Below are 14,685 nucleotides of genomic sequence, written 5' to 3' on the forward strand. Positions count from 1 at the left end.
CAAAGACGCAAACACTGATTATATGTAATATAAAAATGATGAGAAACATGAATGAGTCTATTCCTGCCCTCAGGCCTCTCTCCAGTGCCGCCGTCTTCCAGTTCACCGCCTCTCTCTTCAGCTGCATCTGCTCTTTAACCTATCAGGTTTTACTGTTGATGGCTGTATTTCCTAGAAATTCTCTTTGGTTCTTTTTCCACGGTTTTCCCCCACTCAATGCCTTAAATCCCAAGGCTGTAATTACTAGGATCAGTTTGAGTGCTAGAAGCATCATTTCCTGTGCTTTTAATTGTATAATCCCAGACTTTTTTTTTTCTTTCCAAGTCTCTCCTTTTAATCTTTTGTAAAGTGTTTTCTAGTTTAGAGTACCCCAAAGCTATTTTATTATTTTCTAAACAAATATCTAGCAATGTTCGTTTAACAGATAAAATACCCCAAAATACAGTGTTGGCCCTAAAAATAGCTGAAATTCTATGTACACTGATACTATATTTATGAAAGCTCCAGAGATCCAGGGTTTTGCGAAGTGAATTGTGATCCAGTGTGAGCCCTTGCCCATAGAAAGGCAAACAGAAGTACTTCTTTCATTGTCCAGGGGTAGCCCTGCCTGTAACAGGATGAAATTGAATATGACTCCAAGTATCTAGCTTGGCTGTGGGTCTAGAGTATGGCCCAGGATCAGACACAGGAGGGGCAAGTGGAGGAACAGGGTTTTCTTCTGGGGGTGGAACAGGGAGTAGATGCAGTTCTACTGTTCAGTTTCCGATTCCTCAGGTTGGACTCCATAGACATCGTTTGGCAGTATGCTTCATAAAGAAATGGGGGCGGTGGTCACTGTCCTACTTCGAGGGAAGCTGCTGCACTTGCCGGCCTAGTTTCCACGGTGGGGTTTCTTCCTGATGTATCACTGAACTTTTACTGTAGAACGTGTCCACTGTCCACACTGGGGCACAAACACCCAGACTTGAAAAGCTTTGCACATGCTCAGTTTTGCAGCATTGTTTTCATGTTGTATTTTAAGATTGGCTATCCCGAACAAATCCTAGAGAAATGTACTCCGATCTGAAGAGAAGAAAATTACAAGGCCATCACTGCAGGAAGCAAGGTGAGAGCCAGACAGCTTCCCAAGATGTGTGCCTTCCCCACAGGCAAAGGTTCATCCTAAAGTGCAGGACCATTAGCCTTAATTTCTTAATTTTGGCGATGATTTTGTCATTCTTTTTAGATTGCAGTAATTATGTTCATTTGATGAGTATCAAAGTCTGGTTACCAAATTAACTGTGGCAGAAGTGGGGCTGGGATTAGTTGGTGGTTACAGCTGTTCTGCTCTTTCACAGCCTGAACACCTGGGGCAGCTGCCTCAGCTCCCCGGCCCCACGAGTTTCCGTCTGCTCTGGAGACGGCCTGCCCTCGTGCCCTCATGATTATCTTACTGCTTAACCACTTGGTGGTTGCTCTCTTTGTCATCCTTCAGTCTCAAGCTGTTCTGTTTTACTGGCTGTTTTCTTTTTCTTTCTTTTTTAAAGATTTTATTTATTTATTTGACAGAGCACAAGCAGGGGGAACAGCAGGGAGAGGGAGAAGCAGACTCCCCGCTGAGCCAGGACACCCTCCCCCCACCCCCCCCGGGATCATGACTTGAGCCGAAGGCAGACGCTTAACCATCTGAGCCACCCAGGCGCCCCGAGCTGGCTGTTTTCTTTTTCGCCACAGTGTTTGTTCACCCAACTTTGCAGCTGGAACTTCTCCACAGTTCTGTTACATCTGCAGCCTGTCCTCCCTGGACTCTCTTGTCCTATAGGTTACTGTTCTTTTTAAAATGAAGAGATGGCCAGAATTCAGTTTCCTTCTATCACACTGACAGGGCAGAAATTGTTAAAACCATAGCTAGGCCTTGTGATTCGATTATTCAGTAAGGGGCCCCTGGCTGGCTCAGCTGGTGGAGTGTGCGACCCCTGATCTCCGGGTTGTGAGTTCGAGCCCCGTGTTGAGTACAGAGACTTCTTAAAAATGAATCTTAAAAAAAAAAAAACTTTAAATATTAGGTAGAATGTGACTGCCTTGGATTTGATGATAAAAGTCAGAATAAACAAGTTGTAAATGAATCAGACCCATGTAGCTTTGTCCTTTTCTCTTGAAAGGTTCTGGTGCTCCATGTCATGTGCAGTGTACAAAAAATCACATTAGTGCTGAGCTTTCACCTCGATCAAAGCAGATGTGTATAGAGTATGAGAGAGAGGAGACCATGGTGAGTCCCTGGATGGTACCTTCACACATCCGAACAATTCTTCACGAGAGTCATAGTTCCCTTTTACAAGTAAGTGTTATTCCAGATTTCAGTCTGCCTAGTGATTTCTCTGTGTTATCCAGTTGTTGTTGCTTATTGTTTTCTGTGGGATGTGGAGATCCTGCAAGATTGAAGTAGTAATTCAAAGCATCTTCAATTTTGGCTTAGTACTCTAGCATTTATCTTTCAGAATTTTCCTTGAATTTGTATTTTCCTTTCAACTAAAGAATAACAAAGAACAGATAATTGTATTATGAGTATAAAGATCCATTGTGTCCATTCTTCAGATCTGGTTGTGTCAGATGATGTTCAGCCCGTTGTCCATCCAGATGTGCTGGGCAATCACCGCCCTGGTTTGCTTCACCAGTTGGTGGATGAGCAACTCTAGAATCTTTGGAAAGCTTAGTTCATGTTCCATTTACTTTTTCTCAGGCTTAGACCACAACTTACTGCCTTTCTTACTTTGATAGGACTTGTCAGCAGCTGAAGAAGAGCTAGAGCCTCCTTTCCGTGGCACGGACGGCATGTCTGAGAGCACCGGCAGCATCCTCAGCAAGCTTGACTGGAATGCTGTTGAAGACATGGTGGCCAGCGTGGAGGACAAGAGTCTGTCTGTCCACTGGGCCTTGGACCTGTAAGACCCGAGAATCATTCTGTTGCCAAAGGCCGGCGCTTCAGTGACAGTAGTTCTGAAAGATTGGTGTGTTTGAAAGAGAGAAGCAGTGAAGGAAGCAATGTGAATATACACCTGCAGCCATATTATTACCCAGCTTAGCCATTTCAAGAGGGAAAATAAACACTTCTCAATAATTTTGACTTCATGGGTAAAGGGTTGTTTAACTATAGATCTGTTATATGCTTTGGCATTTGATCTGTCTTTAGACACAATTTTTTAAATGATGAAAAAATGAAAAGTACCTTTCAAGTCAAGTTTACATAATATTTAAGTTACTTTCAATAAAAATCTTCTGTTTCGTCTCCTTCTTTACTACCCCCTGAGTTTTGAGAAACAACCTTATATGGATAAACCTGATGGAAAAATTGAGAAGAAAGTCACAGTCTCACCCTGAGATTCGATAATGAACTCCATTTTAGAACACAGCCTAAAATTCACCTGGGCCGGCCTGGCCCCTGAGTGAAAAGAAACCAACCAACTTCCACCTGTCCTGTGCCCTGCAGCCTGCGAAGCCTTGAAGAACAAACCAGGGAAGAACGCTTTGAATGGGCAATAAATAGGACTCCTGACTCCAGAAGGCTCATGTTAACTTTGTAAAGACCATGGTGCCGAAACCTGGGTAGTTTCTAGTGTTGCCCCCAAATAATGTCATCATTTTGGAGATAATTTTAATGAGAAGAAACTAAAAACCTTCACTCATTTGTCAATTTTTAGTGTAGTATCAAAGAATACTATTGTCTGAAAAAGCTATTAAATATGCCTCCTTTTCCAACTACATACCTGTGTGGGGCCAGATTGTTTTCATGTCCTTCAGCCAGAACAACATCCTGCAACAGGCTGAGCGCAGAAGCACTATGAGAATTCCGCCATTCAGGAGATTTGTAAGACTATAGAACAGTGCCACTTCTAAGTTTTGTTTTGGAAAAGTTACTTTTGTAAATATGTGTTATAAACATTGAATGGGAGGTGCCTGGGTGGCTCAGTTGGTTAAGTGTTCCAACTCTTGATTTTGACTCAGGTCATGATCTTAGGGTCGTGAGATCGAGCCCCATGTTGGACTCCCCAGCTGGGCATGGAGTCTGCTTAAGATTCTCCCTCTGCAGGGGCACCTGGGTGGCTCAGTTGTTAAGCATCTGCCTTCGGCTCAGGTCATGATCCCAGGGTCCTGGGGTCGAGCCCCGCATTGGGCTCCCTGCTCAGCAGGAGACCTGCTTCTCCCTCTCCCACTCCCCCTGCTTGTGTTCCCTCTCTGTGTCTCTCTCTCTGTCAAATAAAATCTTAAAAAAAAAAAAAAAAGGTTCTCCCTCTGCCCACTGTGTGTGCACGTGTGCGTGTTTGCGTTCTCTCCCTAAAAAATGAATGGGTCGGGTAGGGGGATGGGTTAGCCTGGTGATGGGTATTAAAGAGGGCACATTCTGCATGGAGCACTGGGTGTTATGAACAAACAATGAATCATGGAACACTGCACCAAAACAAATGATGTAATATATGGTGATTAACATAATAAAAAAATGAATGGGTCACTGTAATTAAAAATTAAACACTTTTCTCAGTTTTAATTTGTAGCATGATAAATATTCACAGATATGCCCGCATACAGAAAAGCTCTTTAGGACCCTCAGTAATTTTTATGAGTATAAAGAGTTTGAGAACTGCTTTAGGGCTAACGATGTGTGCCCTTAACTTACCAACTCGACAGTTCACGCCACTTCAGAAATAAAGGAGTTTTACAGTAGTATAATCCTTTTTACCTGCCGGCTCCTGTTCTGATCCAAACATTCAGTTGTCTTTTAAGGCAATTATTTCCAGTGCTTTTCATTTCTTCCTGTAGATCAAATTTCTGTCTAGTCTCTCTTCAGCCTGAAGATCATTAGCATTTCTTATAGTACAGATCTTCTGGCAATTCTTTCAGGTTTCATTGACAGAACTCTAGATTTTACCCTCATTATTGAAGGGTATTTTGTTGTAGCCCTTATTCTAGGGCAAGATCTTTACTTCTAAGATGGGCCTTTCTGGTGTCTAGACTGGAGGCCTGGAGTATTACTGAGGTGCTTGCAAGGTCTCTCCACTCTAGCTGGGCCGGGCCTCCCTCATCCCCCAGCAGGGCTCCGCCTCTGGTATGTCTTTGGCTCTCGACCTTGTAGTAAGTACTTCTGGTACGCCTCAGGTACTCTTGTACTAGTACGAGCAGCTCAGCCCTGTCCGCACACAGGCTTCTGGGGATCTTCTCTGCAGCTTCCTTCTCTGTTGCCCTCCCTGCAGATTCCAGCTACCGTGACGACCCTGAACTCTGCTCTCTGCCTCTTCAGCTTCATAGGGCCACAGTGGCGTGCTTGGACTCTAGCTCATTACGTTGGAGTCATCAGAATAATATCCTTAAGTAGACAGCGAGGCATACACGAGACTTACCCATGAGTTTCCCTTCTCTCCACGATCACTGTTTTGTGCTGCACATTGTCCAATGTCTGACAGCTCTGTGGCTGAGACAGGCAAACCAGTCAGCGGTTACTCTGTCGTAGGTGGAAGTAGAAGTCGTCTCTTGGGGAACATCTATAGTCAACCTGAAAATGAAGGAACAAGGGCAGACAATATCAGCAGAGGACAGATAATCCTAGGTAGTGTCAACCCCTAGCTTGAGGACATCCTCAGTCTTCAAAAAAACTGCAATATGATTTTGCTTAGTGTCTCTGAACACAGAGGAATCATCCAAATGTGTTTTAGCTCCTTCTAAGGAAAGGTCTAGACTTCACCCCCTCCATACATGGACTAAAGGGAAGCAGTTTCCATATATAGATTTTAAACAGCATACCTGGTAAATACCTCTAGTTATCAAAAGTGTTCCCCAATTTCTCAAAACTGAATCTTACTTTGCTTACATTTTTATTAGAAGAAGTAATACAGCATTTAGCATGATGCATCACTAAACCAAAGTATTCTGGCTGAGCTTGGAATCCACTAGCAAAGGAAGCTCAAAGCTTCTGCCAAGAAGCTATATACGTGGACCTGGATTTAAAACACTGACTTGGGGCGCCTGGGTGGCTTAGTCGGTTAGGCATCTGCCTTTGGCTTAGGTCATGATCCCGGGTCCTGGGATCGAGCCCCACATCGGGCTCCCTGCTCAGCAGGGAGTCTGCTTCTCCCTCTCCCTCTGCCTCTCCCCCTGCTTGTGCTCTTTGTCTCTATCAAATAAGTAAAAAATCTTTAAAAAATAAAACACTGACTTCAGACTTCTGTACTTTCTCACTTCCACACCCACTGTTTCCAGCCAGAGGCCATACTTGATAAATGGATGGACCAATGACAAGCCATTATCACTTACACAATTTTCCGTTTGTCAACAATTCAAATAATTATTAAGTACCATGCTTTGTGTCTTACTTAGCTTTTCTCTAAGAAATCAAACCTTGGGGTTACTTGGGTGGCTCAGTCGGTTAACCGTCTGCCTTCGGCTCAGGTCATGATCTCAGGGTCCTGGGATTGAGCCCCACATCGGGCTCCCTGCTCCACGGGGGAGACTGCTTCTCCCTCTCCTCTGTGTTCTCTCTCTCTCTCAAATAAATAAATCTTAAAAAAAAAAATCAAACCTTGGACCTTGCTGAGGAAATATGAGAAAAAGGAAAATGAATTTTGATAATGCTCCGAAGTCGTACAGGGTAGCCCTCCAGAACTCCACTTTCCTTTAAGCATTGCATATACCCTGACCATTTGTTTTCAGCATCTGGACTATGGTCCTATGCCATTAAGGGGACCCTGGTGGAAACTAATGTTTTTGTTTCCATGCAAATACGGAATCTGGGTAATAAGTGAGAGGAAAAATCCTTATTAGGAAAAAAAATCCTTGTTAGGTAAAGTTGGTTTGTAAGTTGGGAATGAATGGCCCAAGCTTTTTCTAGATGTGTGGAATGGGGGCCAAGATCTGTGACAGAAGTTGCCTAGCTGAAGGCAAAATTTCTCTGTAGGGTTTAAAAAACAATGATCCCCAGCAGCAGTCCAGCTTTCTAGCTGATCACCTTAGAGCAGAGGTCAGCAAATCTGGTCTACTCTCTCCTCCTGGAAATAAAGGTGTTTGTTTCTTAAGCAGGCTCCACACCCAGAGTGGGTCCCAATGCGGAACCGAGCTCACAACCCTGAGATCAAGACCTGAGCTGAGTTCGAGTCTGACACTTAACCGACTGAGCCACCCAGGTGCCCTGAAATAGAGCTTTACTGAAACACAACCTGCCCGTCCATGCACACATTATCTACACTGTGTGTCAGTGGCAGAATTGAATAGTTGCTACATAGACTATATGATTTGTAAAGACTAAAATAATTTTCTCACCTTTTATAGAAAAAGTTCCATCAGATGAAATCCACCTATACACTCAGAACTTCAATAAACTTTTTAGTACTTTGCTCTAAAACCTGGACACTTAGGTATCACCAGACACATGGAGAAAGCCTTCATCATGAAAGGGAGAATACAAGTTAAATGGGCAAAATAATAGAATGGATTATGTAGGAAATAAATGTGGCTTATTTATTTTTATGTAATCTCTACACCTAATGTAGGGCTCTATAGACTGAGCCAACTAGGCACCCCTAAAAGAAATGGTTTTTTAGAACAAATCGGAAAACTATGTGACAGAGGAAACCCTATTCTTACATTTCCATGAGGTTGTTTCTGCTAATAAAGAGGATTTTTATTCCTGATTGGTTAATGTCCAGAGTTCAACATCAATTCCCATGTTTAAAATGAGTGCCATACATGAGTTAAAAACTAAGTGAAGGGCCACCCGGCTGGCTCAGTCAGTGGAGCATGTGACTCTTGATCTCGGGGTTGTAAGTTTAAGCCTCACATTGGGTGTAGAGATTACTTAAAAAAATAAAACCTTTAAGGAAAAAGTGTACATTTGTGGGACACCTGGCTGCCCCAATCAGAAGAGCACAAGACTATTGGGGCGCCTGGGTGGCTCAGTCGTTAAGCGTCTGCCTTCGGCTCAGGTCATGATCCCAGGGTCGTGGGATCGAGCCCCGCATCGGGCTCCCTGCTCGGCGGGAGGCCGGCTTCTCCCTCTCCCACTCCCCCTGCTTGTGTTCCTGCTCTCGCTATCTCTCTCTCTCTGTCAAATAAATAAATAAAATCTTAAAAAAAAAAAAAAAAAGAAGAAGAGCACAAGACTATTGATCTTGGGGTCGTGAGTTTGAGACCTATGTTGGGTGTAGACATTACTAAAAACAAATAAACTTAAAAAAAAAAAACAACCCCAACAGGTGTATTTGTGACTTCTCTCTGTCCCTGTTCTTGGTGCTTTTGAGTGACGGGCAGCAATGTCTCCTTCAGTAGGCTGAGCAGATTAAGTATTTACCTTGCAAAACACCACACGGTAGCCGGATCTCAAGGTCTAGATTTGGGGCCGATGGCAGCACGGCCGGTTGTGGTTGCAGGTCCAGCTACCGTATTTCTTTACGCTGGCTCTACTGACAAAAAGCTGTTAATTTTACCTCCATCTTTCAGAGGCTGGTTTATAATTCTAATCAGAACTTAAAGGAGTGAGAATGGTGATTTATCATCCTCCTTAAATCTGGACATTGGCTGTGACTTGAGGCCTCCAAATGCCAAGTGAGAAATCTGCTTTTTAAGAAAAATTTAATATTTAAGATATGAGGAGATACTGCATTCATAAAATAAGTTACTGTACGAGAGGAACAACCAGAGAACAAGAAGAAACTCTTTGAAATTTTAAAATACGCTGAAATAAAAAATGTCATGGAAGAGTTAAAAGATAAAGTTGAAAAACTTTCAAAGAGCCAAAAGACGCCACTCCCCCAAGTGGGCAAAAAACAACTGAGAAGGGGTACCTGGGTGGCACAGTCGGTGAGGCACCCAACTCTTGATGTCCGCTTGGGTCATGATCTCAGGGTTGTGAGATGGAGCCTCGCATCAGGCTCTATGGGGAGTCTGAGATTTTCTCTCTCCTTCTCCCTCTGCCCCTCCCCCTGCTCTCTCCCTAATAAATAAATAAAATCTTAAAAACAACAACTGAGAAGATCAGTCCAGGAAGATTACCTAAGAGAAACTACAGAGAGAGACGAAAGAAACTAAAAGAGGGTGGGGCGCCTGACTGGCTCAGTCCATAGAGCATGATCTCAGGGTCATAGGTTCAAGTCCCACACTGGGCATCCAGCCTGCTTAAAAGAAAAAAGAAACTAAAGGGGAAGAAATTATAAAAATTCTCCATAGCCTAGGACACAGATTTAAATGATTAAAAGTCTGTATGTGCCCTGCAAAATGAATTTTAAATAGATCCCTTAAGGGACATCATGGTGAAATTTTAAAATATGGGAAATACATAAAATATCCTTAAAACTTCTAGAGGGACAACACAAGTTGTATACAAAGGAATAATAGCATGGTATCAGCCCTCTTAACAGCAACAGCACAGGCTACATGATGAAAATGATTTCAAAGGGAAAAATTTCAGTTCAGAATTCTAGACCCAGCTGTCAATCAATTACAAGGTGAGAGTAAAGACATTCTCAGACAACTAATGACTCAGCAAGTTTGTCCCTATGTGTCCATTCTTAGGAAGCTATGGCAGGCTATGCTCAAGCAAACGGAACATTTTTTGGCAAAAAGGAAGAAGGCATGGATTCCAGACACAGGTTCTGAATCCAACCAAAAGAGGGGGTAGGAAGAGTCTGGTACAACAGCTTTAGAGCAGTCCTGGAAACTCAGTCCATGCTGGTTCGGACGGCTAGAGGAAGGACTTTCTTGATGGGGGAACATGGCTGGGGTGTGGGAGACTCGAATGATACAACAGAGCACTCAAAGAATTACACAGATTACTATGTGGAACTTCTGTGAGTGAAAAGCAAAGCAATTTCACTAAAGGGAAATGAGTATACAAGAAAGGAAACATTCATCTGGTACACTAAATGCTCACTCTGAACAATATTTACATAGTTTTCTATTACAAAAATGCTCATTAAATATAGTGATATCCATATTGGGAGGAGAGGGGCAGAGCCTAAGAACTAAGTCCACATCTTTCATAAAAAAGTTAATAGGTCATAACACATAGTCCAGAATTAATAAATTGTAACAGTACATTCTTTAGAAATATAACTACGCAAAGAAAGAGCTCAAAGACTTCGAAGTTGTTGCCTTTATGAACAAGGGATTATTTCTTTAAATTTCATTAGAAAAATTAAACCAGTAAATAATAGAAACTGTATTATTGCATTAAAAGCCTCTTTAAAACTTTTATCTTGGGATTACTGTGTATAAAAGGTGGGATTTTAAAGATTCAGCTGACAGTTACAAGCTATGCAGAAACCCACCAAGGCTTCTTTTCTCCTTTTTGGATAATGTCACATCTTTTGATTCCTTTCCTCACTTCAAATCATGGTTATTCCTCATGGGCTGTCCTCCAGATGAATCCAGTGTAAGTCATGCTGTCTTCTGTGTGGTACCTACCCAGGGAGGATTGTCTTATCGCATCTGCCTAATTCACACCTGTTCTCTCCTTATTACAATTTAAACAATATCCAACCAAAGCTATGTGTCCAATGTAATCATCTTAACCAGTTTTACAAATGAGGCCACTTTTCTCCTCCCGCCACCGCCACCCCCACCCAAGTTAGCTTTGTCTTTCACATGGACCTTAAGGCCTCCTCCAATCACTGTATACATTGTAGACAGTGGGCTTTTAAAAATTCAACTCTGATTTCACAAATGCAAATCCCAATTCTGCTCCCACCCATCTTCATTTCTTTAATGGCTTCCATTTGCTCTTAGGATGTCCTTAACATGGTTTGGTCAACAAAAAGCATGATTTGACCCATCTACATCATCAGCTTCGTTCTGCTCTGTCTTGTTCTCTGCCATCCCCGGGGACCCTGAAGCTTCATAGGTTGTGCCATCAATTTGGGATTCTCCTTGCATCCCTTTCCTCCATCTTTTTCTTTCCCCTTAGAGTTCAGACCTCAACCATCATGTCCTTAAAGGAATGAACTGCTGGGAGCAATTAAAAATTATTTCCCATTTCTTAATGGTTCAACCAACATTAGTTGGTATCTGTTACAGCTATTACATGTCAGGCTTTATCTGAGGACTGATTAGTTTCACTTGGAGAAGGAAGCCTTTCTCATCTCCCCCAGCCCTCCAGACTACTTCAGTGCCACATACTCTCATGGATTTTGTTACTTAATAACTGCATAATTGTGTACTTTCTGGTTCATTTCCCATCTCTCCCACCGGAACACAAACATTGCTACTGGTCCAGCACAGTTCATTGTTCATAGTAAGCACTCAACAAATACTTGTCAAATGATTAAATTTGCAGAAACTAATAACCAGTGTCAGTACCAAGTGATCCCCAAGACATATCGTTAGTATGACAGGAAAGAAAGATCTGTTTTAAGCACAGGAAAGGAGTGCAGAATGTAGCTGGGGCTTCTTGGTCTCTCTCCAATGCCAAACATCACCTCTTCTCTTGACTAATTCATTCCTATGGTCGCACTCTTACACTCGTTTCCAGAACCATTCTACATCAGAAACCTCACATGTTCCTTCCTCTGACTTTATCACGCCATTATTCCATTTCTGCTACTCCCATTACACTTGCTTTTCTACTTCATGGAGGCCTCTGAACCTTGATCCTTCCCTTTTCTCTAATCTAGCTCAATTATCCTCCCTTCCCCCAATTCCCAATCCTGGCTCAGAGACAAATCACCACCTTCGTTGTGCAGCTGGCCCTGCTGGAAATAACACAATCATGCATTTTGGCATCATCACAGTTCCCCACAATGTGGCCAGTGAGGGATCCTTCTGAACTACAACCCCGGGTATATTATACCTAGTTAAATCCAACAAAACTCTTGAAATGTGGCTTGTCAGGCCCTTGATTATCTAGCTTCACTACTCAGCATTTCAGTACTCGTTGTCTCTTTCCTGCCTGGCCACTCTTCCTGACAAGATTCCCATTCATTCGTTTCTCAAAGTAATTGACTTTGCTCTCATTCTTTCTGAAACTACTCTCCCTCAAGGTTACTCTACAGTCTGAATGGCAGGATCAAGAACTTTTCAGTCTTGATCTTACCGCTGCATTTCCCATGTTCCTCTCTCTGTCCTTCTTGAAACTCTCTAACCACTGGTTCCTGGATTCTTCCCATCCTCCTCTAATCATTTCTTCTGTCTCCTCCACAAACTCATTGTCCTCCTGTTGCATCTTAAATGTCGGTAGTCTCCAAGGTCCTTCCTTTGGCTCTATGCCACTCACTCAACAGCTTACATGCTGAGGAGTCCCAAATGCAGCCTCAGCCCGAAGTTCTCCACTGAAGGTGTCAGGTTCCCACTTTCTGGAAATCACCTGAACATCCCAGAGATACTCACTTCCAACATGTTTAAACCTTGTTATCAAAAGTAGAGAAACCTGATAGCTGTCCTTGATGCCTCTGTCTTCCTTGACCTCAATCAACTGTCAAATCCTGCTATTTTTATTTCCTAAATACATCTGCAGTCTCTCTGATCTTCTTACCCTACTACTATCATCATCCTCGAGCAGGCTCGCACCATCTCTGAGACAACTGCATTAGTATCCGCTTCTTGACACTCTCAAATCTATCCGTCTATGTAGCAGGCAGAGTGAGCTTTCACTAATCCCTTGCTTAAAGTGCTTCCCAATGCCTACACATTAAAATTTAAGTTCCAGAAAGTGTATACTTAGCTCTTACTTTCTATAGCTTCATCTTTTGATGCTGTACTCCTCACACCCACCCAGTGCTACCTACACTTTCAGAATTCCATCCCCTATGTCCCAGCTACATCAAACATTTTGATGATCCAAATATGCACAAAAGATAATTACGTATTTTTAAAAAAGCAATCTTTGTTCAACATGAGGCTCAAACTCATGACCCTGAGATCAAGTCACATGCTCCAACTTCTGAGCCAGCCAAATGCCCCAATTATGGACTTCTTTAAATAAGCTCCCACATAACATGCTAAGTGATTTCATTTACCAAACTTCATATGACAATTATTTCAGTAACACATGGCTTCAGACTATGTTCTGAATTCAAAGTTAATACTTTTTGCCAATCCAAGTTTTAGTCTTCTACATCAGCCCAGGTAATATAGATAACTAAAATAACAACAGAACACACAGAGAATGTCACATTTTACCTTCTCTATTTATCTAACAGGATGGTAGGCATCTCAAAATCTGAGACTATAAAGAGGATCTTTTGAAAAGGTATAAATAAAAAATCCACATTTAGTCATTAAGTTGTCTACATTCAGTTCTTACAGGTGACTGAATAAGGGCTTTCCAGATGAATCTTCCTTGTAAGAACAACTCATCTGAGAGGTAAGGACCCCAAGGATTGCTCTTGGCTCTTGGTACTATGTAGGTATGTACAGGTGACCCCTTGCACAATGCAGCATTCAGGACACTGACCCCCCCCCGGCCCCACACACAGGTGTGTGCAACTTTTGACTCAAAACTTAGCTACTAATAGCCTACAGTTGACCAGAAATCTATTACTGATAACATTAATGGTCAATTAGTATGTTTTTGTGTTATATGTATTATATACCGTATTCTTACAATGAAGCTAGAGAGAAAAATATTAAGAAAATCTTAAGGACAATACAGTTAAGTATCTGCATATTAAGGGACCCACACAGTTCAAACCCTGTATTGTTCAGGGGTCAACGGTAGCTTGTTGATACAGTTCACCTATTTGAGCCTCAATTTCGCTTAACATATAGTTCATGGATTTCCAAGGCAGATCATACATGTCATTGGGGTGGGAGTGACCATGAATCCCTTGAAATTGTATGCACAATTCTGTTCAACTTTCTAAGTAGAGATTTCATGGCTTTCATTAGATATTTAAAAGAGGCTCATGAATTCCAAAGTGGTTAAGAACATCTGGGTTAAATGGTTTCTCAGATCCCTCATATTGTACGATTCTGTTTTTTAAAACTATGGAACGTGGATATCTATTATCAGTTTAGGTTTTATGACAGTTACATTATAATTACTTTTTCCTGTTATTTGTTTTATGCTGTAACTCTAGCAAGGTTAGGCCTAAATTACAATTCTAGGCAAGTTATGAAGACAAACTTACTGCCATTTATTGCAGAAAAAAAGGGTGAATACAGTAGAACTAGATGACAAGGTAGCACAAAGTAACTTTTAATTTCTAAGGTTCTAAATGACTCAGATTAAGGACCAAAAAAAGCCACAAATACATAGAGCCAAAATTACATTCAGCAAAAACTGCAATGCCTATAAACTATATAATAAAATAATCACAACCTATCGTCCACTTATTTCAAGCAGTAGATAGCAGTATTTCTGACTAACACGGGGAACTTGAATCATAGGGCATCTTCTGTTATCTCTTTAAGCTTCTGTTTCCTTTAGTTCATCTCTAATTGCCTGGTTGGCATTTGCCAACTAAAATTTAAAGGATTAAAGGCTTATCACCATCTTTCTTAAAGCTGGATCTACTCCTTACTTCATTCTCTGTTATGGCACCCCTGTTGGGGTTATGCAGGCTTAAGAATCATACATATGAGTTTGGAAGAGACAATGTCTCTCAAACCCATGATAAACTCAGATAAAAAAAAAGGATTACAAACCAGAAAATTACTGTGGTTCCTCTATTTAGAATTAACTATTTCTTTAAGAACCCAAGGACAAATGACTCAGTTTCTTCATAAAAAAAT

General features: G+C 41.8%; 1 protein-coding gene across 1 annotated transcript in view; it reads left to right on the forward strand.

Moving 5' to 3' along the window:
- The window catches only part of CPLANE1 (ciliogenesis and planar polarity effector complex subunit 1), a 122,636-nt gene extending 118,414 nt beyond the window's left edge, over positions 1-4,222 (forward strand). Inside the window, exons 51-53 of the mRNA XM_028098015.2 lie at positions 1,022-1,105; positions 2,142-2,317; positions 2,758-4,222. Coding sequence (XP_027953816.2) covers positions 1,022-1,105; positions 2,142-2,317; positions 2,758-2,925 — 428 coding nt within the window. The 3' untranslated portion in view covers positions 2,926-4,222. The remainder of the gene's footprint in view (positions 1-1,021; positions 1,106-2,141; positions 2,318-2,757) is intronic.
- The last annotated feature ends 10,463 nt before the right edge of the window (positions 4,223-14,685 follow it).

The sequence above is a fragment of the Eumetopias jubatus genome, unplaced genomic scaffold, assembly GCF_037043125.1.
Source record: "Eumetopias jubatus isolate StellerSeaLion01/CBP00866 unplaced genomic scaffold, mEumJub1_p1.0 scaffold_5, whole genome shotgun sequence".
NCBI lineage: Eukaryota > Metazoa > Chordata > Mammalia > Carnivora > Otariidae > Eumetopias > Eumetopias jubatus.